We start from the raw sequence: 24,953 nt of genomic DNA, 5'->3' as shown, positions 1-24,953 counted from the left end.
CAAAGAGCATCTGGACTCAGGGATTTCAGGCTGAAGGCAGAGGCGAAGTGCCAGACTGAAATGGAGAGGCTGGTTGGAAGTGTGCAGGCTGAACAGTGAGACCTCCAGCCCTCTGTGCCAGCTCAGCTTCCTGAAGGCCTGTGGTCAAGTTTCATTTTCCTACTCTGACTCAAGGTCCTGGGATCCTTCCCTAGGGAATCAGTCCGTTACTGCTACCCAAATGCTGCGTAACAAACTACCACAAGCCTCAGTGGCATGCAACAGTGAGTGTGTTGACCTAAGCTGGATTCAGCTGGGGTGGCTTCGCTGGGAAAGCTGTGCTCCATGTGCTCCTCCTCCTCCTCCCACCAGCAAGCTACCCGGGCATCTTCTTGTCTTGCCAATGGCAGAAGTGCAAAAGGGCAAACATAAATGGGCAAAGCCTTTCAAAGCCAAGGCCAAACTTGCATGCCATCATTCTACCTCATTCTACTGGCCAAAGCAAGTCACGTAGCCAAACCCAAGGCACAGGAAGATGGATTCTGTTCCCTTATGGGAAGAAACTTCAAAGTTCCACAGCAGAAGATGTGAATATAAGACCACTCATGCAACCTTACACAAGCTCCAAAGAGTAAGACAAATGAATACTGATGGCTAGGCTCTCCCCCACTGAAGCAAACCCCAGCTCTGCCTTATGAGTCTATACTGAACAGCATTAGTAAGCCCCACCCAGGCCCGCTGAGCTTCCCTTGGACTTTTTAGTGTTCTTCTCTTACACATAAATAGGCAACATTCAACGTAAATTGTTACAATTTGCATAAATCTTCTAACATGAAAGACTGAGACAAAAACAGAAAAGAAATAGAGGGAATACTGGGAACAGAAGAAAAATGTTAAAAAAAAAAACCCTATAACTAATATTATAGACTAATAAGACGATAAATCAATGAAATAAGAATAGTATCCCATTAAAGAAAAGACTATTTGGAGGACAGGAAAGAGCTCTTGAAAGTTAAGATTCTTTTAAAAATGGAGAGAATAAAAAAAAATAATAAATTTTTAAAAAATTTAAAAATGGAGAAAATCTTCCAAAAAATAGAACAAAAAATACAGAGTTGGAAAATAATGTCGAAAATATTGAAAAATTAGAAGATCAATCTATGATCTCACTAATAGGATTTATATATGAAAATGAGAAAATTGAAGGGGAGAAATTATTATTTTTTAACTAATACAATAAAGGTTTCCAGAGTTGGAGGACATGAATTTTCTAAACTAAAAGGCTAATCAAGCATCTAACATAATGAATGAGAGAAAAATCTTGGAGACGTTGAGAACAACATGTTTATTGGGTATGAGGGACCTGGGATGGTTAGCTGAGAGAACTGTCAGGGGAGGTGCGACAGCTGTTTCTAGAGAGTAGGATTGAAGCCACAAATCTAAGACCTGGATAGAATGGTGTACTCGTTACGTAAGTATATATATTGAAACAACAATAAATTCTTCACATCAGGGATAAAGAAAAGATCTTAAAGCTTCCAGAGAGGAAAAAATAGGTCATATCCCATGGACAAAAAAAAATCAGAGTAGCAATAGACTTCTAGAAGAAACTGGAAAAAAGTCCTCAAAATTCTGAGGAAAATGATTTTCAATCTAGAATTCTATACTAAAGCAACACCATCTACCAGTCTTGAGACTAGAATAAAGTCATTTTCAAACATGCAACTCTCTACAAATGCACATCCATGCACCTTTCCTTAGGAAACTATGATAGAATGTGCTCAATCAAAATCAGGGACTAAATACAAGAAAGAGGGAGACACACTGGGCAGGATCATGTTTCTGTCACTTGGGGACGATGTCAATGTAAAACATAAATGAGAATCTAATAGAAAAAAATACGTGACCCTGGGTGGGAAAGCATGATTATAAAGGGGGAAATGAATGGAAAGATATCTGTGCAACGAAAGACATCATGGAAAAAGTTAACAGGCAGATGATGTCTGGGAAGGGATATTTGCAACATTTCTATCCAGCAAAGGATTATCCAAGGAAGTCGTACAAGAGAATGCTGGGAATCCAGTAGAAAAAGAGGACAAGGATAGGATCAGGCAATTACACAGATACCAAATGGCCAAGATGCAGTAATCACAAGAGCTAAAAGACACGGAGAAGTATGGGAACACAATGCCATTCCAAGGACTTCACCTGCGTGAGTCACCACAACAGCACCATGATGGAGGAACTATGTCACTATCTCCACTTTACCCAGGAGGAAACAGACGTAAAAAGGCTGAAAGACTTGCCAAATTCACACAGCCAGAAAGGGTCTGTGTCAAGACTGGAGCCCAGGTACCCACCCTTAAGAATCACACTCTGCTCAAGTCTCTGGTCGGAGAAATGCAAATTAGAACAGCAAGGCGATACCACCTGACATCTTTCAGTTCAGGAAAAATTAGTCAGTGATTGACAGAGATTAGACTGGTGCTGGTGCGGCCACTGTGGAGAGCAATCTGCCAGGATTTAGTGGCATGGAGGAGCCACCTGTCCTCCGACTCAGCAAGCCACCCCGTGTGTATTCCTGGAAAACACCTCCCACAGCTGCAAAGAGAGGAAAATGCTCCTTGCAGCATTGACTGCTGTAGACAATCATGGGAGGTCACTCAGAAATTAATTCAGAGGAGACAAACGGGTTGTGCTGGGTCATGAGTACATATGGAGTCATTATCTGTTGTCCGATTATGCATATTTTTAAACATCCTGGTAATAAAAAGAGCTTCTATGAAACTGGGAAGAAAGGGAATCGGAGTGTGCTCCATGGCACAGTGTCATGGCACCTGTGCAGTCAAGAAAATGTAAACATTAAATCATGATTGGACCTCAACTGCAAAAAACCTCATGGGGAGGAAGAGGGGAGGGGAAAGTGGGGTTGTTCTGAGTAGGGCAGAAAGCTAAATCTGCATCTTCTTTAGTGAGAAGTTGATAGATAATGCCTTCAAATAAAGAGGCCATGCCAGTGTCAGCGTGTTGCTGGGATCTAGAGGGAGCTATCCAGAGTCCGTTAAGAGAAAGTGAATGTGGCTGGGAAGTGTCTGTCAAGACAGACAGAAAACAGCTGGTTTTTGAAGCAAGCCTGGATAACTGACTCCTTTAAAATATGACCACCGCCACAACCAGAGGACTCCACAGTGGGGGCGGGGGGTAGGATAGGGAGCGATGCTATCTCTATCTCCTAGGTAATGACTCATGTTTGGGAAATTCCTCCAGCTCACTAACTTTCAGACATAGGATAAAAGGACTTGTTTTGTTATAAGGAACACGTATTGTCATGCTAAATGCAACAAAACAGCTTCAGAAGGACAGGGGATTACTACAGCTGGAGGGAGGGAATAGAAATTGGCTGAGGTACATCCACGCCAACCCTTCCTTGGCCCCTTCTAGTCATCCTCCATACCCACGCTGATCCCCATTAAAGGAAGGACTTTCTCACCCACTGAAGAAGGGCACCCTGGCAGACAAAGCAGATGGGCATGGGCGACAGCCTGAGCCCACGCACCTTCCTCTGCATCATATGAGCTGCTCTACTCAGTGGCTGCAGACAGGACAGTCTTGTGGGTGGACCAGACCAGAGAACATCCTTGGGAGAAGGCAGACTTTCTGGGGCTGTGGCTCTACCGAAGACCCACGTCCATCCCTGGTAGGAGGGAAATGGACAGGTGTGTTTCCACTTTATCCAACAACTTTGAGACTGGAAAAGTCAATATGGTTCCTGAGTCATAGTTGCCCTTGTGACATCGTGACTATCTCCTCATCTACCATCCTTCCTGCCTCTGCCAGGGCCAATGGAGCAGCGACCAGAGGGGGGTGTGAACACCTGAAACACTGCCCCCAAACCATGGGCAGTAAATGCTGTGTAAGACTTAGACGCTCCCTTCCTCAGGGGTGGGGAGTTGCCCCATGGCCGAGAGAAACAGCAGATGATTTCAGAGGACCCAGTGAAAGAATCGGGAGCTGGGGCTATGAGGACTTTGCATAGAGGCTGATCCTCACTCATGTTTTCTCTCTACATTCTTTTTTCTTTTATTTCTACTGAAGTACAGTTGATTTACAATGTTGTGTTAGTTTCTGCTTGTATAGCATAGTGATTCAGTTATACATATATATTCTTTTTCATAGTCTTTTCAATTACAGGTTATTACAAGCTATTGAATGTAGTTCCCTGTGCTATACAGTAGGACTTTGTTGTTTATCTATTCTGTATATAGTAGTTTATATCTGCTAATCCCAAAATCCTCACTTATACCTCTCCTCCCCAGTCCCCCTTTAGTAACTGTAAGTCTATTTTCTATGTCTCTGAGTCTATTTTGTAAATAAGTTCATTTGGGTCATTTTTTTTTTAGATTCCACATATAAGTGATATATGTTTGTCTTTGTCTGTCTTCACTTATGATAATTTCTAGGTCCATTCATGTTGCTGCAAATGGCATTATTTCATTCTTTTTTATGGCTGAGTAATATTCCACTGTATGTGTATACATACATACACACACACACACACCCCTTCTTTACCCAATCATCTGTCGATGGACATGTAGTCTGCTTCCATGTCTTGGCTACTGTAAATAGTGCTTCTGTGAACACTGGGGTGCATGTATCTTTTTGACTTGGAGTTTTCTCTGGATATATGCCTAGGAGTGGGGTTGTTGGATCATATGGCAAGTTTATTTTTAGTTTTTCAAGGAATCTCCATACTATTTTCCATAGTGGCTACACCAAACTACATCGCCACCAACAATATAGGAGGGTTCCCTTTTCTCCACACCCTCACCAGCATTTATTGTTTGTGGACTTTTGAATGATGGCCATTCTGACTGATGTGAGGTGATACCTCATGGTAGTTTTGATTTGCATTTCTTTGATAATTAGCAATGTTGAGCACCTTTTCATGTGCCTATTGGCCATTTGTATATCTTCATTGGCAAACTGTCTGTTTAGGTCTTCTGCCCATTTTTGGATTGGGTTGTTTGTTTTTTTGTTATTGAGTTGTTTGTATATTCTGGAAGTTAAGCCCTTGTCAGTTGCATCATTTGCAAATGTTTTCTCCTGCTCTGTAGATTGTCTTTTCATTTTATTTATGGTTTCCTTTGCTGTGCAAAAGCTCTTAAGTGTAGTTAGGTCCTATTTGTTTATTGGTGCTTTTATTTCTATTGCCTGGGTGGACTGACCCACAAAAACATTGATACAATTTATATCAGAGAATGTTTCACCTATGTTCTCTTCTAGATTTATGGTGTCCTGTCTTATGTTTATATCTTTAAGCCATTTTGAGTTTATTTTGTGTATGGAGTGAGGGAGTGTTCTAACTTCATTGATTTACATGCAGCTGCCCAGTTTTCCCAACACTATTTGCTGAAGAGACTATCTTTTCTCCATTGTATATTGTTGCCTCCTTTGTTGAAAATTAATTGACCATAGGCGTGTGGGTTTATTACTGGGCTCTCTGTTCTGTTCCGTTGATCCACATGTCTGTTTTTGTGCTAATACCATGCTGTTTTGATTACTATAGCTTTGTAGTATTGTGTGAAATCTGAGACAGCTGTTTCCAGCTTCATTCTTTTTCTTCAGCATTGCTTTGGCAATTCTGGGTCTTTTGTAATTCCATTTAAATTTCAGGATTACTTATTCTAGTTCTGTGAAAAATGTCCTGGGTAACTTGGTATCTCCCTACATTTTTATTGCAGAAATCTGCTCCAGATGATGATGCAGCAGAGAGAGAGAGGCAGAAGGTAGGTGGGGTCCAGGAGCATGAGAGACCCACAGATCATTTGCCCTCTGACACGAGAGTCCCTGGAAGTGGAGACTCCATCTCTAGTCTCACCAGAGTCAGCTCAGTATTGCCCTCCAGTTCTTGTAAATATCCTCTCTACTCTGGGTGATCTGTGTTAAGGATAAAGAAGTGAGGAATCAGGATGCCCACAGGCAACATGGAAGGTGGGATGCAGTACAGGGGGAACTGGAGAGCTGGAGAAAGAGCAGCCTGGGCCTAGAAGGATATGGGGGTGACTGAGAGGTAGCAGTGGACATCAAAAGAAATAAGCTGGGGGGAGACCCCAAGGGGCTATGACATGGTATGAGGCATCAGGAGTCAGCATCATGGGCTGGAATTTGGGCTGAGATGCAAGCTATAAATGCAGAGGTTCATCCTCATGAGGACCATTTGGTTCCTTACGTGCAAGTGAGGTCTTCTGGGTCAGAAATCATTTCCACTGATTCCAAGAACCTGTGAAGACCACAGGACAAGAAGCCTATCTCCATTTTATGGACAAAGACTCTGTGACCCAGAGCATGAGCAGATGTGTTCATGATCACAGACAAGACAGAAGTAGAGTCAAGAACCCACCCAGGTTTCCTGGGTCCTCAGAACCAACAGGGGAAAGGCCGACTATTAAGAGGGTAGATCAAGTCCTCTGGGGCAGACACTAGAGCTGTGCTTGATGGTAACAAATTCACTGGGAGTCCTCTGCTTTGCTTGGTTAGTTGCTTCTTGCCAAACAACGTCAGAGAGCAAGAGAGAAGGCGGCTGGGAAGATCCAGGCCTGGTGGCGTGGCACCCTGGTGCGTAGGACCCTGCTGGCAGCCGCCCTCAGGGCCTGGATGATTCAGTACTGGTGGAAAACGCTCGTGTGGAAGCAGCTGCATAAGCAGCGGCAGGCCATTTTGAAGAACTATGTAGTCCAGGAGCAGGCGGCGGTCAAGCTCCAGTCCTGGGTTCGCATGTGGCAGTGCCATCAACGTTACTGCCAAGTGTGCAATGCTATCTGCATACTCCAAGCCCCAAAGAGCTGCTTCACCTTCCAGACCAATGATGTTTCACAGGCACAGTATGGAGGCACTTTCAATCAGCCAGAGTTCCACATTGAAATCCTATCAGTCTAAGAGTGCTATAGAGTGGGGAACTGGCTCCACTGCCCCAATAAATGTCTGACCAGGTTTTGTGTGTTTCAGTGACTCCCACACGATGGGGAACCCAAGGATTCAGGCCCTGCCCTTCCTCTTCTGCTTGGGGAAATACTTCAGTATAGGTACCTCTCCCTCCCTCCTCCACCCCCACCCATTACTGCCCATGGCTCCTACTCTAGACTCAGTGGCCATATGCCACTGACTCTATCCAAATCAGAAACTGCTGATGAGCCAGGTGTCCCATTCCACAGCCCTAGCACCACTCTTGTCTCCTAAACTTGCAATTGGGAAGTGTTGGGCTTTATATTCCTGGAGACTCTGGGTACCTCCCCTTATAAGAGTTGCCTCCAAGCCCATGCCACACACTCAGCCTGCCTTCACGGGCTAGCTGGGGTTGCACCCACTGGCTTTCTATTTCTACCCAAGTCAGTTACTTGGGTGGCTCTCCTGGGAACAGAGCAGCCTAGAGAAAGCACAGGAGGCTGGTCTTAGTGATGACTGGACACAAGGTTTTGCAAGCTTCATGCTAACTTGGATACTACTTTCTCTGGGAAATCGCAGATATCATGATCTTAAGAAACTTGAGTTCTGCCTCCATCCTCCCTCCTTAGGACCAGCTTCTCCAGGCTTCTGAACACTAAGAACATTCTCACTGATATCAATCACCTCCCCCCTATGCATGACATCATTCTTAGTGACTTCAACATTGACTGGATGATGCCCCCAAGCCCCCTGCCTCTCACCTCCAGTGATTTTGGCTTCCATCCTAGCTTAGTCATCCACTCCTATGATCCCACTGTAAATCAATCCTTCTGAAGCTGTCTACAGGGAAGGACCTTTTTTTTTTAAATCCAATCCATCATAGACCAAATCTTTTGTAAAACGATAAAAATAAATGGAAAAGGAACACAGAATATAAGGCTTGTTTTTAATTATTAGAGTGAACATACATAAAATTACTATTTCAATTTGCTTTGAAGTTTCTAAATGCTTACTCTCCATCTCTGTACTTATCTCAGCAGTAACAAAGGCACACCACACTTGAGTGGCCTCGCCCTAGTCCTTGTGTCACCAAACTTAGGTTCAACTGCTCATCGTTTAAGAATTCAATATTAAGAGACATCTGCTGGGTAAAAGGAAAGATAGCTTTATTGGGAAAGCTGGCAATCCTGGGGATAAGGTAAACTCATGTCCCGAAGAACCAATACCTGACTTTTTAGGTTTTGTTCAGAGGTAATATGAAGAAAAGAGGAAGGGGCTACGTGCTGAGAGGGCTGTGGGAGTGCATGATCAGTTCATGGACATTCTTTTGATTGGTTGATAGTGAGTAACCGGGAATCAACATCAACCTTTTGGTTCCAACTGGTCTGAGGTCTACATGCTTGCAGGCAACACAGAGTTAACTTCCTCCACCTGGTCAGGGTTTCAATACAAAGTGTGCCCCATAATTAAAAAGTCCATCCAGACTATCCCCTATTCTAGCTTTTACATCTCCTCATAGCAAAATATGTTGTCACTGACTCCCCTTCCACTCCTCCCATTCTCTCCTACACTCCCTCCAGCTGGGCTTCCCGTACCTCCAACTCCACAGAAACCATGCTCATCAAGGGTACTCAATGAGAGAGACTGTGGCGAAAATGACCAAAATTACTTCCCTGGTTGTATCTGTGCCTCTTTGCAATGTGACTCTAAATCCATTGGTCAAGGGATGGAGGCTACTTTGCCTCCTCTTGTATCTAGGCTTCCTTTGGACTTTCTTTGGCCAACAATATGCAACAGAAACAGTATTGTGCCAGTTGCAAGCCTAGGCTCTAAAAAGCCTTGTACAGCCATCTGCCACATGCACAGAAGATTACTGTTGTAGCATGAGAGACCACATGGGGCAGAGACGAGCCATCTTTGATGGGGCCATCCTACATCACCAGCCCCCCCCCCCCCGGTTCGCCTGCCAACTGACCACATATATCTGAGTGGGCCTTGCTGAAAGCAGAACAATCACCCAGAAGAGCCTAGCCCAAGCTGTGACTTCACAGAACCGAATGTTGTTTGAAGCCTCCATGTTTTGAGTGTTTCATTAAATGACAAAAACTAAACACTCTAAAATTACCAACTAACCTGCCTAGTCCAGTGGTCAATTCTCTGCTCTCATTTGTCATCCTGTCTGCATCAGATTGCACAGTTGAAAACTCTCTCCTTGAAATTCTCCTTTTGGATTCAGGAACACCTTCAGTGTCCTGTTTCTCCTTTCTACACTGGCTGCTCTTTCTTATCAATGGCTTCTCCACTGATCAGCCTATGAGGAGCTCAATCCTCAAACTTCTTTTCGTTCCTCTTTATGTTTACTCCTATCTGGTCATGTGGTCTTAAATATTTCGCTCTATCCTTATTCAAATCTACATTTCCATTCTAGATACCTCCTAGGCATTCCATACCCCAAAGTGCAACATACCACTTGACATCCTGCTGTGATGTCTAATTGGTTTTTCGGACATGATGTAGCAGAAACAAAACCTCTCACTCCCCACACCTTATGTTTCTGTCCAAAACTTGCTTCTCGTTATGCCTTAACCATTCGCGCAGTCTGTTTGATTGAAATTTCTCTCTCAATACTGTTTTACTTACCTCCATTCATTCCCTCCCATATCAACCTATCAGGAAATGCTGTTGGCTTTATCTCTGCAGTACTGGAATATCTAAAATACAGCAGGTAGTGAAGATTGGAAAAACTCTCTCTCATGCAACGCTATGGGAATGTAAAATGGGGTAACTGCAGTGGAAAACAGCCTGATGGTCTTTCAAAAAGTTAATACAGAATTACCATATAACCCAGCACTTCTACCCTTAGATACCCAAGAGAATTGAAAACATTTGTCCAAATAAAAACTTGTACAAAAATTTCATAGCTGGATAATAGCCAAAAACTTGGAAACAACACAAACAGCTAAATGAATGAACAGCAAAACAAACTGTAGTACATTCAAACCATGGTAAACTGATCAGCAATAAAAAGAAATGAACTACTGATACCTACATCAACCCGTATGGATCTCAAGGAAGAGTACAGATCTGAAGAGCGATAGAAGCATAGCTCCTGACTTTGGGAAATTTAGGGACTCACAGACCTGAGGGATTTGAACCACCTTTTTCCAAGTCATGGGCATTCGATGTGTAAGAGAGAGCCAGACCACCCAAAGCTGCAGGCAGGGGAAAGGTGCATTTCCACAGTTAATTAAGGATGTGAGTCCCTATCTAAGGGTCTCTAGGCAAGGCAGAAGGTTGAGCATGTAGTGAACTTGGTAAAGGGTTTATAGAGAACAACCTACCCATACTTTTCCCCTCTAAACTCTGATTACAGAAGGGTGGCAAGTCGGATGAAATCATAACGAAGGATTTTGATAAAACCACATTGAAAACAACGGGAAAAAAAAAGAAAGAAAAGCCTCAATCTTCACCCACCACAGCAAAGGTAGGCTGATAGAGGCCCTCAAAGTTGAGGGGGATCCTGACCTGCACCATGTCTGATCAAAGTCATCCAGGAGTGACAGGTTGTCTTCCATGTGGCCCATAGCTTGGGATGATCAGGGAATTTGTCACCCAAAGCAGGATACATTCATGAGTGAAAGATACTGCTATGAATTATTGCTCAGGAACAACCACCATAAACTGAGAATGTCCCAGGCCAACCAGGATGAAAGGTTGTCCTACCAGACCTGGAACAAAAAGGAACTGACTCATCCTTGTCCTTTTGTCCTAGTTCCCTCTCTGTCCGAGAAAGATGGGTGTGACTGAGACATGGAGACTTGGTCGTGGGGAGGAGAAACCCTGACAAGTGGGAATCAGACCATGCCAGGCTGGGGAGGGGGTGCTGAGGGCTGTGTTTAGGGGATGCATAGTCAAGTGCAGGGAAACAAGTCTAAAACTATGTAGAAGTGTGTGTGTATTTACCTGAGTGCGTGTACATGTGTTAACTGGAGTTGAAGGTGTGAGAACGAAAAGTGAAAGTGAGCAGTTAGTGAGAAAGACTCCAAACTGTGCGGCGCAGGCAGACTTCTGACACTATGACTTGACAGAGGGGGAGCGCAGGCTGTGCACTGGAGCTGGAGTCAGGCATGAAAGCAGAGCAAAGGATGCCCCTTGTCCAGCTGTGGGCGAGGGCTGAAGGAAGTGATACGCATCCCAGGTGGGTGCTCAGGCCCAGGAACGTGATAAACCTTTGACCCATAGATCATGGTGTTCTTGTGTAGACTGGCCAACCAGGGCCACGTAACCAGGTGACAGCTAGGGCAGGTGTGCCCCAGGTTTCAGATGAGGTCCCTGAGATTCAGAGTTCCACGTCGTGTGTCTGTTAACCAAGAGTGACAGAGACAGGACACCTATCTGGTCTTCTGGCTCCAGCCAGGGGCCTGCCCAGTGCTCTTGAATTTCTGAGGAAGAGGCCATTCTTGATGAAGGATCAGGACTCCTTCCTGGCTCACTCCGGGACTGAGGTGTGTCCAGAATGTCCCCTGACTGTCCCCACTTTTTCCTTACAGGCCCCTGACAAAGAGCTGCAAGCAATAAAGATCCAGGCCTGGTGGCGGGGCGCCCTGGTGCGCAGGACGCTGCTGCACGCGGCGCTCAGGGCGTGTATCATTCAGTGGTGGTGGAAGCAGAAGCTGGCCGAGCTGCTGGAGAAGAGGCGGCGGGCTGCGCTGCAGCAGGACATGCGGCAAAACTGGGCAGTGGTCAAGCTACAGTCCTATGTCCGCATGTGGCGCATCCGCCTCCGTTACTGCCGTTTGCTCAACGCTGTTCGCATCATCCAGGTCTACTGGCGCTGGTATACATGTCAAAACCGTGGCTTTTTCCAGGGCAGCTATGAACTCACAGCAAGTCGGCTAGGACTTGAGCTTGAGATCTCTCTGGGTTCAAAGATCTGTCGGATTACAGACTGCATCCCCTTCCCAATAAAGAACTGATCAGGTCGGCTCCAAAACTGTGTCACCAGGTCTCTGTCAGACAAGCTCCTCATCTCAGTGAGGGGTCAGGGTAACTGATGGAAGATACTGGGCATCTCACAGGTCAGCTCTGAGGAAGCAGTGGGAGTTGTCGGGGGCCCCATGTGAAGGAGGATTCTGAGAGCCAGGGGCTGGATGAGTGGGGCCTGGGATTGATTAGTAATGTCTGCCATGGGTAGGAGACTTGGGGTTGCAGGGCCACCAAGTCAGCCAAACTCCAGGGAAACTCCTTCACAGTATCATCTGTGCCCCCTCCACCACCACCACCACCACCACCACCAGTTCTGCAGCATGAAGGCCTGGGTCATCTGATGCTCTGAATCAATCAGTGTATTCCCATTAATTTTAGAACAGGGCTCATTAAAGCAGATTTCTGGGCACCATTCAGCATTTCTCATTCAGCATATCAGGTTCTCAAGAACGAGTATTTCTAACAAGGTTCCTGGTGATGCTGCGGATCTAGGGAACCTCACTAAGTTAGAAACACCTCCAGTTCTTCCCCTTTGAAGTAGGAAAAGCTCAGTTTCTGCCTCGTACAAGTCTTCTCCCTGAGTGTCTCCTTTAGTACTCATACAAAACACTTAATTTCTGACACTTTTTGGAAAAATCCATTTCAATCCTTTCCCTTCTCAAGAAAATGGGCTGTGAAGCTGGAAATGCCACACTCTAATCATGGACTGATCTTTTCTATGACCAGCTTTCATTGTTAGTCCTTCTAAGAGCTCACCCAGAGTCACCTCATGAGAACAGATGACACGTCTGTCACCCAGGAAATCACAAGAATTTCAGGAGCTCTGTTTCAGGATCCAGTTCAAAGACTAAATATTAGAACAAAAGATGCTCTTATCACTTAAGAAATTACAAAGGTTTCAGGAGTTTTGTGCCAGGGTCTAGGGGCAAAGATCAATATATATTTTCTATTATCTCATAAGTCTAATATCTCAATGTAAGAAACAATCAAAGGTGAAGGGAGTGCCAAGATGGTGGAGTAGAAGGACATTCATCATTCTAAGTGAAGTAAGCCAGAAAGAGAAAGAAAAATACCATATGATGTCATTCATGTGTGAAGTATTAAAAAAAAGAAAAAAGGAGGACACTAATGAACTCATTTACAAAACAGACACACTCGCAGACATAGTAAACAATCTTCTGGTTACTGCAGGAAAGGAGGTGGGAAAGGAAAAATTTGGGCGTTTGAGATTTGCAAATGATAACCACTGTATATAAATAGGTAAAAATCAAATTTCTTCTGTATAGCAGAGGGAACTATATTCAATACCTTGTAATAACTTTTAATGAAAAAGAACAGGAAAACAAATACATGTGTATATACATATGCATGACTAGGACATTATGCAGTACACCAGAAACTGACACATTGTAACTGACTATACTCGAATTAAAAAAAAAAAGAAAGGGGAGGGTATAGCTCAGTGGTAGAGCACATGCCAAGCACCCACGAGGTCCCAGGTTCAATCCCTGGTACCTCCACCAAAAGTAATAAACAAATGGATGAACCTAATTACCACCACCATCCCCCCAAAAAAAGAAAGAAAAAAAGAAAGAATCAAAGGTAAAGGGGACACATCAAAAGAATAGAGACCAGCATGAAGGGCTCCCAGTGGCCAAACTTCGGTCATTTTCAGCACCAAAGCTATTATGATGACAGCAGATTATGACCTATTGAATTAAATATGAACCCATCAGTTCACACTGATACAAATTAATATTTGAAAAGTTAATGAGAAGAGAAATATCTTCCTTACAGTAGAAAGCAACTAATATATGTACGAAAAATTATGGTATTAGAAATTCACCGCTTAGAGACAACTATAGTAATAAATAACTCAGGCAAGAATCATCAAGAAATGCTAACCTGAAGGTGTGGCCAAGACGGTGGCCCAGGAAGACCCTGGCTCACCTCCTCCCACGGGCACACCAAAATTACAACTATTAACAAAGCAGCTATCTATGACAATGACCTGAAGACCAGCAGAAAATATTTTTCTACAACTAAAGATATAAAGAAGGAACCACAACGAGATGGGTGGGAGGGGTGGAGACACAGTACACTCAAGCCCCAAACCCCCGGGGGACAACCCACAAACAGAAGGAGGACAATGACTGCAGAGCTTCTCCCCAAGGTGTCAGGGGTCTGAGCCCCAAACTGGGCTCCGCAGCCCGGGGATCCTGCACTTGGATGACAAGGACCCAGAATCGCTGGCTTTGAAGGCCAGCGGGGCTTGTGCGGGGGAGAGCTGGAGGGCTGTATGAAACAGAGACTCTGTTCTTAAAAGACTCATGAAAAATCCCACGTGCTCTGACACCCAGCACAGAGGCAGTAATTTGAAAAAGATCACCTTTTCCATTTATCATCTACCACTCATTTTTGTTTTCTATTTAATTAATTTTAAGGTTTTACTTTACTGCTTTCTAGATTCATCTAGTCTCTCTCCTTCCAGTTCCTACGGTGCACTGAGGGACTGAGACCTGAATCAAGGGGAGACAAAGTGCCAAGTCTGAGAAGACACGAGAGAGCTGTCTGGAGACAGACTGCCACAGTCTCTCCTGCTCTCCCGGGTGACTGAGAATGAGAAAGGACGTGGTCAGGCCTCCCTGGAGGAGAGCCTTGGTACACAATGGCACTTAGGTGCCCAATCCCTCCACTCTGAGCGCTGGTACATCTCTGACAGAAGGGACCTGAACAGGGAGATCAAGTTCCATGGAGCTTGTTTCTGAGGAAGACTCACTTATGTGGCAAATATCCTAATCCTCATGTCATAAACCGATTGTTAAGTCATAGCTCCTTCCCTCATATTACTCATGCCAGACCTTGGGAAGTAGACAAATCAAAGCTAAAGAACCATCTAGAGACAGGCGCCATGGGGATTCGATTTTGTGTAAGAGACATGGCCAGATACACCTGGCAGGCCCGGGGTGGGTGGTGATCACCTGGACGTCACAGGTTTGGGGAAAAGAAGGGACACTGAGGCCGTGGGCATCTCTGTGTACAGCCTACAGACAAACAGTAGTCTTAGCTCATCCATTCATTTTGTTTAATTCTGATAACAGAAAGATGGCCATTTAATTTTAATTGTAATTGAGGATTCGGAAGAAATAACTGCATGGAAGATGAAGAAGCAGAGGCAGCTGTCGAAAAAAAAGGTAGGTAAAATCTCCACATAGTTCACAGATATCCAGAACATTCCTGTCTGTCACAAGGGTGTGGAATCATGCCTCTTGTGGCTCCAGAGTTTAAAATAATCAGGAGTCAACTCAATATTGGCTTATTTTTCCTCCACTCCCTTCCGAGCATGGGTTCTCTGGGTCTGGGTTTTGGAAAGAATGAAAGCCATTAAGACATGCCTGAACAGATGAGAATGTGAGGACTCTGAATGGAAGAGCAGGAAGTTCACAATATGCGAAAGCTGGGAGTACGGGGGGGGGGGGGGGGGGGTAGAGCTCAGGGTAGAGCACTGCTTACCATGCATGAGGTCCTGGGTTCAATCCCCAGTAGCCCCATTAAAAAAGAAATTATGGGAAGGTTAGGGGCACAGGATGTGATGAAGGTGTTAAAAAACCTACTGCCAGATTGAAATACATTGTTGTGGCACAAAGAAATCAGCCAATGGGGTTAGAATTAGCAGAGAATACTAGGCAAAAGCATTGAGGCCAAATCTCCCAAACCCAATAAATACCGAAGAGGTAGAGAGTGACTAACCAAGTCCCTCAGATCCCTACTGCACCCTCCTAGTTCCTAATGGTTTTTCCCAAGCACCTGTGAGCTAGTCAAGAGGAGGATGCTGTGACTCAGGGCAAGGTGATGTGTCCATATTGACAGAGGAGGACTCACCACCCACGACTTCTGCCTCTTAGGCAGTGTCCGGCTAACTCTCCTGAACTCTCCAAGTAAAGGCTGACTGTTAAGAGAATCCAGGCCCTTTCCAGCAATATCCTAGAAGTTGGTGGCAGGCAGTTCCCTGAGTGGTCTCTCTTATCTCTGCCTAGAAAGCTTTAAAAGAGAGAATAAAAGCAGCCACGAAGATCCAGGCCTGGTGGCGGGGCACCCTGGTACGCCGGACCTTGTTGCATGCGGCCCTCAGGGCCTGGGTCATTCAGTGCTGGTGGAGAATGACCCTGGACAGGCGGCTGCAGAAGAAGCGGAGGGCAGCCCTGATCACCTACGCACACGCCGAGAGGGCGGTGGTCAAGCTCCAGTCTTTGGTCCGTATGTGGCGCGTCCACTGGCGATACTGCCAGGTGCTCAACGCCATCTACATCATCCAGTGCCACTGGCAATGCCACAACTGCCAGACCTGTGCTCTCCTCAGGGGCCACTGTGTGGTCACAGCCACTCACCTGCAGTTCCACATTGAGATCATCAACCCCTGAGGGAGGACAAGAAGGGGCACTGTGTCTCCCGTCCCCAGTAAAGCTCTAACCTGATCTCATATGTCTCATCCTCTCCCCCAACCTAATGGAAATTTGAGGACTTAAGCCATGCTGCCTCCTCTCCTCTCTGCGAGAGAACTTCAGTGAGCTTTTCCCCTTGTGCCCATGGACCCTGCTCTGGAATGACAAGGTCCACATGCTACTTACTTAGTTGTCTAAAAAGAAACTGAGGTCCTACTCTACCCTGACACATAACAGAGCCACAAGTCCCAGTTCCGATCCCAGCCCCATTCCTTTCTTCTCACCGGGGACCTGAGAGACAGGTGGGTTGCATCTTCCTGGAGACTCTGGGTACCTCTGCACATGACAACAGACCCTGAGGCTCTTCCCTGTCAGCCTGGGGTTGCGAATTGGCTGCCATCTCAGATGCCTCAGACAACGGGTCCTTGGCAATCACCTAGTGAAAAGGTCAATGTGTAGCTGACTTGCTGGGAGCAGGGCGGTGCAGCCCCACGTGAAGGACGGGAGGCCGGCCTTAGCAGGTATCACTGGACATGCTGATGAGCAGGTGATGCCCCTGGGGACAGGTAGAAAAGAGGACTTCATGGCCCTTTAACTCCATCTCCACAATTCCCTGACCAGAACACCCCCCGACAGATGTGCAACAAACAGGGCTCCCTCTCATATTACCCCCAACCCTACTCTTGTCTCCATTCTCACTCCTGTGGTCATGCTAAAGCAGTGCTACTCAATACTAATTTCTGTAATGATGGAGATGTTCTGTATGCTTGCTGTCCACTGTGCTAGCCACTACCCACACATGGTTGTGGAGCCCTTGAAACGGGCCTGGTGCAACTAAAGAACTGAATTTTTTTATTTTAATTTAATTTAAATGGATTTAAGTTTAAATAACCGTATGTGGCTAGTGGCTATTCCATTGAATAGACTGGCTCTAAACCTCACCATTACCAACAATTATGCTATTGTCCAAATTGCTTTTTCTGGTGTTCCATTCTCTTTTTACTTTATTCTCTCCTTCCACTTCACCTTTCAAAGATCCCTAATAGAAGGTTCCTTCAGATGGGATAAGGTCTTCCAGTCCACTGATTCTACAAAAAATGTTTTACAGCATCACACCTGAGAAGCCCCTGTATCTCTGTTTTTACCCAGTTAAGATGCTGTACTTAATTACTGTAAACTCTCTCCTGCATAACTTGACTTCCCTTGGCCCTCCCTCTGTAAACTTGTATGGGATGGACTCAGTCATCCACCTGCTCTGTGCCTGCAGAAGATGGAGCGAGGCTAGAGCAACAACCACGAGGGGTGGCCTCAGCTGATATTCGTGACGGCAGGTCTCCACTATACAACTTTCCCAAGAAATTTCCCTAGTGTCTTTGCATTTCTTTCTTCTGAGTTGAATAATTCATATCACCTCCTCTCCCAACGTCCAATTCCACATCTTCTCCCCTTGAACTCCATAACAATGATGTATGTCACCACACACTTAACTGAAGAAATGGGAGCAGACTGGACCCCCATCTTCCTACCGCCTCATTTTCCATCCCAGCTCCATCTGGACCACACTTGCTGCCTTCCCTCCAGTTGGAACACATGAAGGGTCTTTGATCCCATCAAAGCCTAACCCCCTCCACTATCCTGTGCCATCTCAAATACGTGATCCTGCATTCATAACCCCACTATCCAAATGATCAATGTCTGCTTCTCCCATCTTTAAAAGATCTGATGTCAATTTCTTTTCCAGTTCTCTATTTCTCCTCATGGTATAAAACATGCCGTCACTGTTTCCACTTCTGTTCCTACAATTTTCTTTTCCACCCATTCCAGTCATGCATCTTCCCCTCTCACTCCACTGAGACTGCACTGATCAACATCACCAATATTCCCACTGGCAAAATCCAATGCTTATTTCTCTGTTCAGACCTTACGCATCCTCTCTACATTAGGCTACGGAGTTAACTACTACTTTTTACTGAAAAACATAATTTACAAAAGGCAAACAAAAAAAGTCATACCACTTAATTCAGAGAGAATATCTCTTTGATAGGTGAGACCATCGTAAAAATGTAACATCAATGTATCATATCTTTCAACATCCACAATAATTCCTTAATATCACAGAATCAGTATGTTCCTTACAACTGACCTTCAGGAGACGTAAAGCAGAACTCCCCTGGGCCCCTTTGTAGTCACCCACTACTCTACCACCCGACCCTAGCAACCACTCTGTACCTATTGTGTTCCCTTTCCCAGAGTGTCACATAAAAGAATTAATAGTTTGTAGACTTTTGAGTCTGCCTTCTGTCATTCAGCGTAATGTGAGTGAGAGCTCTCGGTGGTGCTGTGGGTATTCACTTGTTTCAATTGCTGAGTGCCATTCTGTCACACGGATGTATCAGAAGCTGTTCCCCACTGAAATATCTTGGAGTGGTTTCTAGTTTGGGTGATTACAAATTAATCTGCTATGTATACTTGTGAACAGTTTTTTTGGGTAATCTAAGTTTTGTGCTTTATCTGGTTAAAGATGTAGGAGTGGGAGCTTCCAATTCTTGCATAGGATGGTGTCAACTCACTTTTCCCTTCTCCTCCTCTCTAAACACAAAATAAATATTCTGAAAATAATTCAACAGACAATTATAAAAGGACTCTTAATGTGGAAAGATGGTAACTCAGCAGGAATCTCAAGATTTTTTAAAGTACAACTTGATGAATTCCCTGCCTTTTCTTTTTACCTATCATATATTTCAGACTGGACAGCAGAGATGTCTACAACCTAAAACCACCAACAGGCATAGGGAAAACAAAACAAAACAAAACAAGCAAACAGACCAAGAAAAGCATGACCTTTCTGGTTAAAAGAAGGGGAAGGCCAGCAGAGACTAAGCAGGGAGTCCCATACCTAGTGACAACATTCAAATGAATCTCCTACGGAAGTGACTCCAGTGCCCATATGAGACAACCATCCCCGTGCCCCACCCCCACTGGTAGCAGCAGGCGAGATCTGCTCACAGCAGCTGCAGCAGCACTGGAACCGAGGCTTGTCCACCCACTCCACACACCACATCTGACAGCAGCAGTGGCCCAACCTGTCCTCAGCAGCAATAACAGCAGAACCCACATGGGTCAACCCACTGCATTTCTAATCTGCTCACAGAAGCAGGCCTGATCCACCCACAGCAGCAACAGTAGAACCTGAGCATGCCAACCCATCTCCTGCCCCAAACTACATGGGGGAAAGAGGGCATTCTCCTGTTCCTCAGCATCTCCTGGCCTCCATCTGTGGCAGAGGCAACCCAGACCCAGCAGTCCCTGCCTGTCCTTCCAGCCACGGGAGACGACCCGGAACAGGACTCTCATCACCTTCCACCCAACAGCAAAATGCAGTCCAGGTAGTCCCTTCTCTCCTCCAGGGGCACCAGCACAGGTAGAGTGGGAAACCCACTGCAACCAGGTGGCCAGAGAACTGGTGAGGGTATTGCTCTCTACCTCAGAGGTCCAACATCCTGAACCTTCCATCTAATGACAACAGGAGACCCAGGAAAAAGCCCTCCACCTCGCAGGTGACACCAGAAAGGATCCAGCAGAACCAAAAGAATAAAGCAGAATTGCATTGAAGGAGCCCAGAAAAGAAAATTTTCATTGGAAAAAGGGTCCACAAAAGGAGGCCAGAATCCACATGCTAAATCTAAACAAGATGCTGCCTTCTAAAAGAGAAGGTTTACATAGCATCAAAAGCCTCCTAATATAATATCCAAAATCTCCACCATACAATAGAAGATCACTCATTATACCAAGAACCCATAAAATCACAACTTGAATGAGAAAAGACAATCAACTCATCCTGAAGTGAATCAGATCTTAGAACTATCTTACGACAATTTTAATGCAATCCTCATAAAAATTGCCTCAACACGTAATTACAAGTTGTCTGGAAACAAAAGAAAAAATAGAAAACCTCACTTAAGAAATGAACATTAAAAAGAACAAAATGCAAAGTATAAAGCTGAAAAAACAATTACTGAAATTTTAAAAAGACTTGCTAGATGGGCTCAATATTACATTGGAGACAACATAAAATAAAAATTTTTAAACTTAAAGGTCAGGGGGAGGGTATAACTCAGTGGTGGAGTGTGTGCCTAGCATGCATGAGGTCCTGGGTTCCAATCCCAGCACCTTCATTAAGAAAAAAAATAAATAAGATTAATTGCCTATGCTCCCCCCCCCCCAAAAAAAATTAAGGGTAGATCAATAGAATTACTCAGATTGAACAATTGAGAGAAAAACTAAAAAAAAAAAAAAAAGATGAACAGAGGTTCTGGGACCTCTGGGACAATAAAAAAGAGATAAACATCTATATCATTGGAGTCCCTGGAGAAGACAAAGCATGTGATGCTGAAAAACTACTGGAAGAAATAATGGCTGAAAACTTCTCAAATTTAGTGAAATACATAAACCTACAGATTCAAGAAGCTGATCAAGCTTCAAAGAGAATAAACTAAAATAAATCTATACCAAAACACGTCATCATCAAACTTTGGAAAACTAAACACAGAGAAAACAATTTTGGAAGCAACCAGAGAGAAACAACGCACTCCCTACAGGAAAAAATAATTTAAGTAATTCAAAAATACCTGAAACAATCAAAGTCAGAAAAAAAGCATCCCATTTTTCAAGTGCTGAAAGAAAACAACTGTCAAACTCAAATTCTTTATCCCCCAAAACCATCCTACAGGAATTCAGAGGAAATAAAAACTTTCTCGGACAGAGAAAAACTAAGACGATTTGTCACTAACAGATCTATCATTAAAGAATGGCTAAAAGAAACAACAGAAAGGAAATGATAGAAGAAGGCTTAGAACTTCAAGAATGAAAGAACAGTGGAATGGGTAAAATTAGGTCTAATGGACTATCCTTCTCTGAGATTCAAAAGTCACACTTGATGGTTGAGGTAAAAATTATAACATCTGTTTTGGTGCTCAATGTATGGAAGAGAAGACTTGAGGCAATTACATTTTAAAAGTGAGGAGGGTGAAGGGACAGAAGTAGAAGCAAAGTTTCAATACCTCACTCAGCGTGGTAAACATCAATACAGGCTGCGGTCAGTTATGTAAGTACATGGTATTACCTACAGCATCCACTCAGAAGTTATTCAAAGTCATATATTCAAAATCAATATACATTTTTAGATATGGACTTCTAAAAACTGTTCCAGTAACTCACAGAAATCCAGGTAAAGAGAAACAGGAAACAGAATACAAATAAAATGCAGACTTAATCGTGATCAATAATTACTTTAAAGGTGAATGGTCTAAGTACCCCATTTAAAATACAAAGATTGATAGATTGCATTAAAAAACATAACCCACTACATGCTGTCCATAAAAAATTCACTTCAAACACAACAAAACAGGTAGGTTCGAAGTATAATGATGAAAAAAGATGTATCATGCTAACAAATGTTTAAAAAATAGTAATAGACATATTAATATCACATAAAATAGGCTTCAGAGCACAAAAAATTAATAAAGATAAAAAGGGATATTACCCAATGATAAAAGGATCGATGCACCAAGAAGACATAACAATCCCAATTCTGTATGCACCGAACAACAGAGTTCCCACATATATGAAATAAAACTTGACAGAGCTGAAAAAAAAGTTAGAGCCACAATTATAGTTAGGACTTCAACACCATACTCAGCAATCAATAGAACTACTAGACAGAAAAAGTCAGAAAATCTACAAAAGAAGTGAACAAAAACATCAACCAACAGGGGTTAACTGACATTCATAGAACACTCCATCCAATAGCAGAATACCAAGCAACCAAGGAACATGCGCCAAGATAGACTCATCCCGATTCATAAAACAAACCTCAACAAATTTAAAAGAATTTAAATAATACAGAGTATTTTTCTGACATAACGGAATAAAGTAAAATTCAATAACAGGAAGGCATCAGGAAAACCTTCAAACACTTATGTATTAAACAACATGCTTTAAAAAAAAGGAACAGAGGAAATGTCACAAAATTAACATACAGAAATCAGTTGCATTTCTATACACTAACAACAAAATAGCAGAAAAAAAGTTAAGGAAACAATACCATTTACCATTGTACCAAAAGGAACAAAATACCTAGGAATCAAGCTACCCAAGGAGGCAAAACACGTGTACTCCAAACACTGTAAGACCCTGATGAAAGATATTGAAGGTGACATAAACAAAGGGAAAGATGTACCCTGTTCTTGGATTGGAACAATCAATATTGTTAAAATGGCCAGACTACCCAAGGCAATATACAGATTCAATGCAATCCCTATCAAATTACCAACGATATTTTTCACAGAGCTGGAACACAAAATGTTAAAATTTGTATGGAAACACAAAAGAGTCTGAATAGTCAAAACAATCTTGATAAAGAACGGAGCTGGGGGAATCATGCTCCCTGACTTCAGACTCTACTACAAAGCTACAGTAATCAAAACAATATGGTACTGGCATAAAAACAGACACATAGATCAATGGAACAGGATAGAAAGTCCACAAACACACCCACCCACTCATGGTCAATCACCTATGACAAAGGAGGCAAGAATACACAATGGAGAAAAGACACTCTCTTCAATAAGTGGTGGGAAAACTGGGCAGCTACCTGTAAAAGACTGAAATTAGAACATTCTCTAAAAACATACACAAAATAAACTCAAAATGGATTAAAGACTTAAATGTAAAACCAGAGACTATAAAACTCCTAGAGTAAGATGTAGGCAAAACACTCTTGGACATAAATCGCAGCAATATATTTTTGAACCAGTACCTGGAGTAATGGAAATAAAAGCAAAAATAAACAAATGGGGTCTAATTAAACTTAAAAGCTTTTGCACAGCTAGGATACCATCAACAAAGTGAAACGACAATCTACAGAATGGGAGAAAATATTTGCAAACGATGCGACTGACAAGGGACTCATTTCTAAAATATACAAACAGCTCATACAACTTACTATCAAAAGAACAAGCAACTCAATCAAAAAATGGACAGAACCTAAATAGACATCTCTCCAAAGACAACATCCAGATGGCCAACAAGCATGTGAAAAGATGCTCAACATCAGTAATTGTTAGAGACATGCAAATCAAAACTACAGTGAGATATCACCTCACACCAGCAGAATGGGCATCATTAAAAAGCTACAAACGATAAATGCTGGAGAGGGTTTGGAGAAAAAGGCCCTCCTACACTGTTGGTGGGAATGTAAATTGATGCAGTCACTACAGAGGACATTATGGAGTTTCCTTAAAAAAAAAAAAAAATAGACTTACAATATGATCCTTCAATCCCACTCCCGGGCATATACACAGAGAAAAATTAAATTCAAAAAGACACAGGCACCCCAATGTTCATAGCAGTATTATTTACAATTGCCAAGACATGGAAACAACCCAAATGTCCATCAACAGATGACTGGATAAAGAAGGCCTGGTGTATAAATATACAGAATGGAATAGTACTCAGCCATAAAAATAAAATAATGCCATTTGCAGCAACATGGATGGACCTGGAGATCGTCATTCTAAGTGAAGTAAGCCAGAAAGAGAAAGAAAAATGCCATATGATATCACTTATATGTGGAATCTAAAAAAGGACACAAATGAATTACTTATATTTATAATTTAATGATTGATTTCTTTATATGTGTAAGCACATTTGACTGTCCTTTATGATTGGATTACTGCATTCTGTTCATTCTTATTTTGTGGTTGGTTTTATTCCTTTGATAACTATGCAAGGGTAAAAAGTTAAAGCTCTAAACTGTTCTTAAAAACACTGAATAGTACACATATGTTTATTTTTTAAAATATGTGTAGTATATTGCATATATGTATTTACATGCACTATGTTGTCTGTGAGTCAAACTGTATCAATTTTACCTAATAAATCTGAAAAATGAAAAAAAGTGATTTATGCACCACCATTACAGTATGAGAGCATTCTGAATTTGACTATATATTTGACTTTACCAGTGAGTTTGACACTTCCATGTGTTTCCAGGATGTTTCTGAGTGTCCTTTCATTTCAACTTGAAGAACTTCCTTGAGCGTTTCTTTCAAGGCAGGTCTAGTGATAAACTCACCCTGCTTTTCTTTGTCTGCCCTTAATGTTAATCTGAAGGATAACATTTCTGGATATAGTGTTCTTGGTTGGCAGTCTTTTCTCTCAGCTCTTTGAATACATCATCCCATCCCCTTCTGGCCTACAAGACTTCTGGGCTAGACACAGATAACATGGCAGGGGCATGGGTTTCTTCTATGGAATTGTTGGGCAAAACCTTCTTACTATACTGTCTCATCTAAGCCGAGGGCATGGAATTCTCCTGGACTACTTTGCAGACACTAATGAGCCCCTTTCCCCACCCTGGGTTCATAACTTGTCCCTTCCATGGATCTGGATGGCTGCTTCCTTGATGAACTGCTCTTCTCCCAGATCTCTTATTGCACCTTCAGGATGTCTGGACATGTGGCACTCCCCACAATGAGGGCCCAAAGACAAGGGCACCCCAGGGCAAATGTGGCCCCTATGTAAATGCTTAGCCTTATATCAATA

General features: G+C 43.3%; 3 protein-coding genes across 3 annotated transcripts; all 3 read left to right on the top strand.

Moving 5' to 3' along the window:
* Positions 1-3,874: 3,874 nt before the first annotated feature.
* Positions 3,875-6,915, top strand: IQCF3 (IQ motif containing F3). Its single transcript, XM_006174070.3, has 3 exons — positions 3,875-3,892; positions 5,721-5,765; positions 6,517-6,915. The coding sequence occupies exons 1-3, from the start codon at positions 3,875-3,877 to the stop codon at positions 6,913-6,915; spliced, it is 462 nt and encodes a 153-aa protein (XP_006174132.1).
* Positions 6,916-7,614: 699 nt separating this feature from the next.
* On the top strand, positions 7,615-12,028 carry LOC102516647 (IQ domain-containing protein F5). The gene is made up of 2 exons (XM_006174165.2): positions 7,615-7,737; positions 11,472-12,028. The coding sequence occupies exons 1-2, from the start codon at positions 7,615-7,617 to the stop codon at positions 11,895-11,897; spliced, it is 549 nt and encodes a 182-aa protein (XP_006174227.2). The 3' UTR covers positions 11,898-12,028.
* Positions 12,029-14,818: 2,790 nt separating this feature from the next.
* On the top strand, positions 14,819-16,485 carry IQCF2 (IQ motif containing F2). Its single transcript, XM_032459430.1, has 3 exons — positions 14,819-14,836; positions 15,009-15,101; positions 15,945-16,485. The coding sequence occupies exons 1-3, from the start codon at positions 14,819-14,821 to the stop codon at positions 16,326-16,328; spliced, it is 495 nt and encodes a 164-aa protein (XP_032315321.1). The 3' UTR covers positions 16,329-16,485.
* The last annotated feature ends 8,468 nt before the right edge of the window (positions 16,486-24,953 follow it).

Source organism: Camelus ferus, chromosome 17, assembly GCF_009834535.1.
Source record: "Camelus ferus isolate YT-003-E chromosome 17, BCGSAC_Cfer_1.0, whole genome shotgun sequence".
NCBI classification, from domain to species: Eukaryota; Metazoa; Chordata; class Mammalia; order Artiodactyla; family Camelidae; genus Camelus; species Camelus ferus.
Note: the sequence above shows the minus strand (reverse complement) of the source record. Positions and strands in the feature narration are given on the sequence as shown.

Coding starts and splice junctions, on each gene's coding strand:
- IQCF3 (XM_006174070.3), top strand. Junction 5,766..6,516: donor CAGAGAGAGAGAGGCAGAAG/GTAGGTGGGGTC, acceptor TTGCTTGGTTAG/TTGCTTCTTGCCAAACAACG.
- IQCF2 (XM_032459430.1), top strand. Junction 15,102..15,944: donor GGCAGCTGTCGAAAAAAAAG/GTAGGTAAAATC, acceptor ATCTCTGCCTAG/AAAGCTTTAAAAGAGAGAAT.
- LOC102516647 (XM_006174165.2), top strand. CDS start 7,615: ATGCATGACATCATTCTTAGTGACTTCAACATTGACTGGATGATGCCC. Junction 7,738..11,471: donor TCCACTCCTATGATCCCACT/GTAAATCAATCC, acceptor TTTTCCTTACAG/GCCCCTGACAAAGAGCTGCA.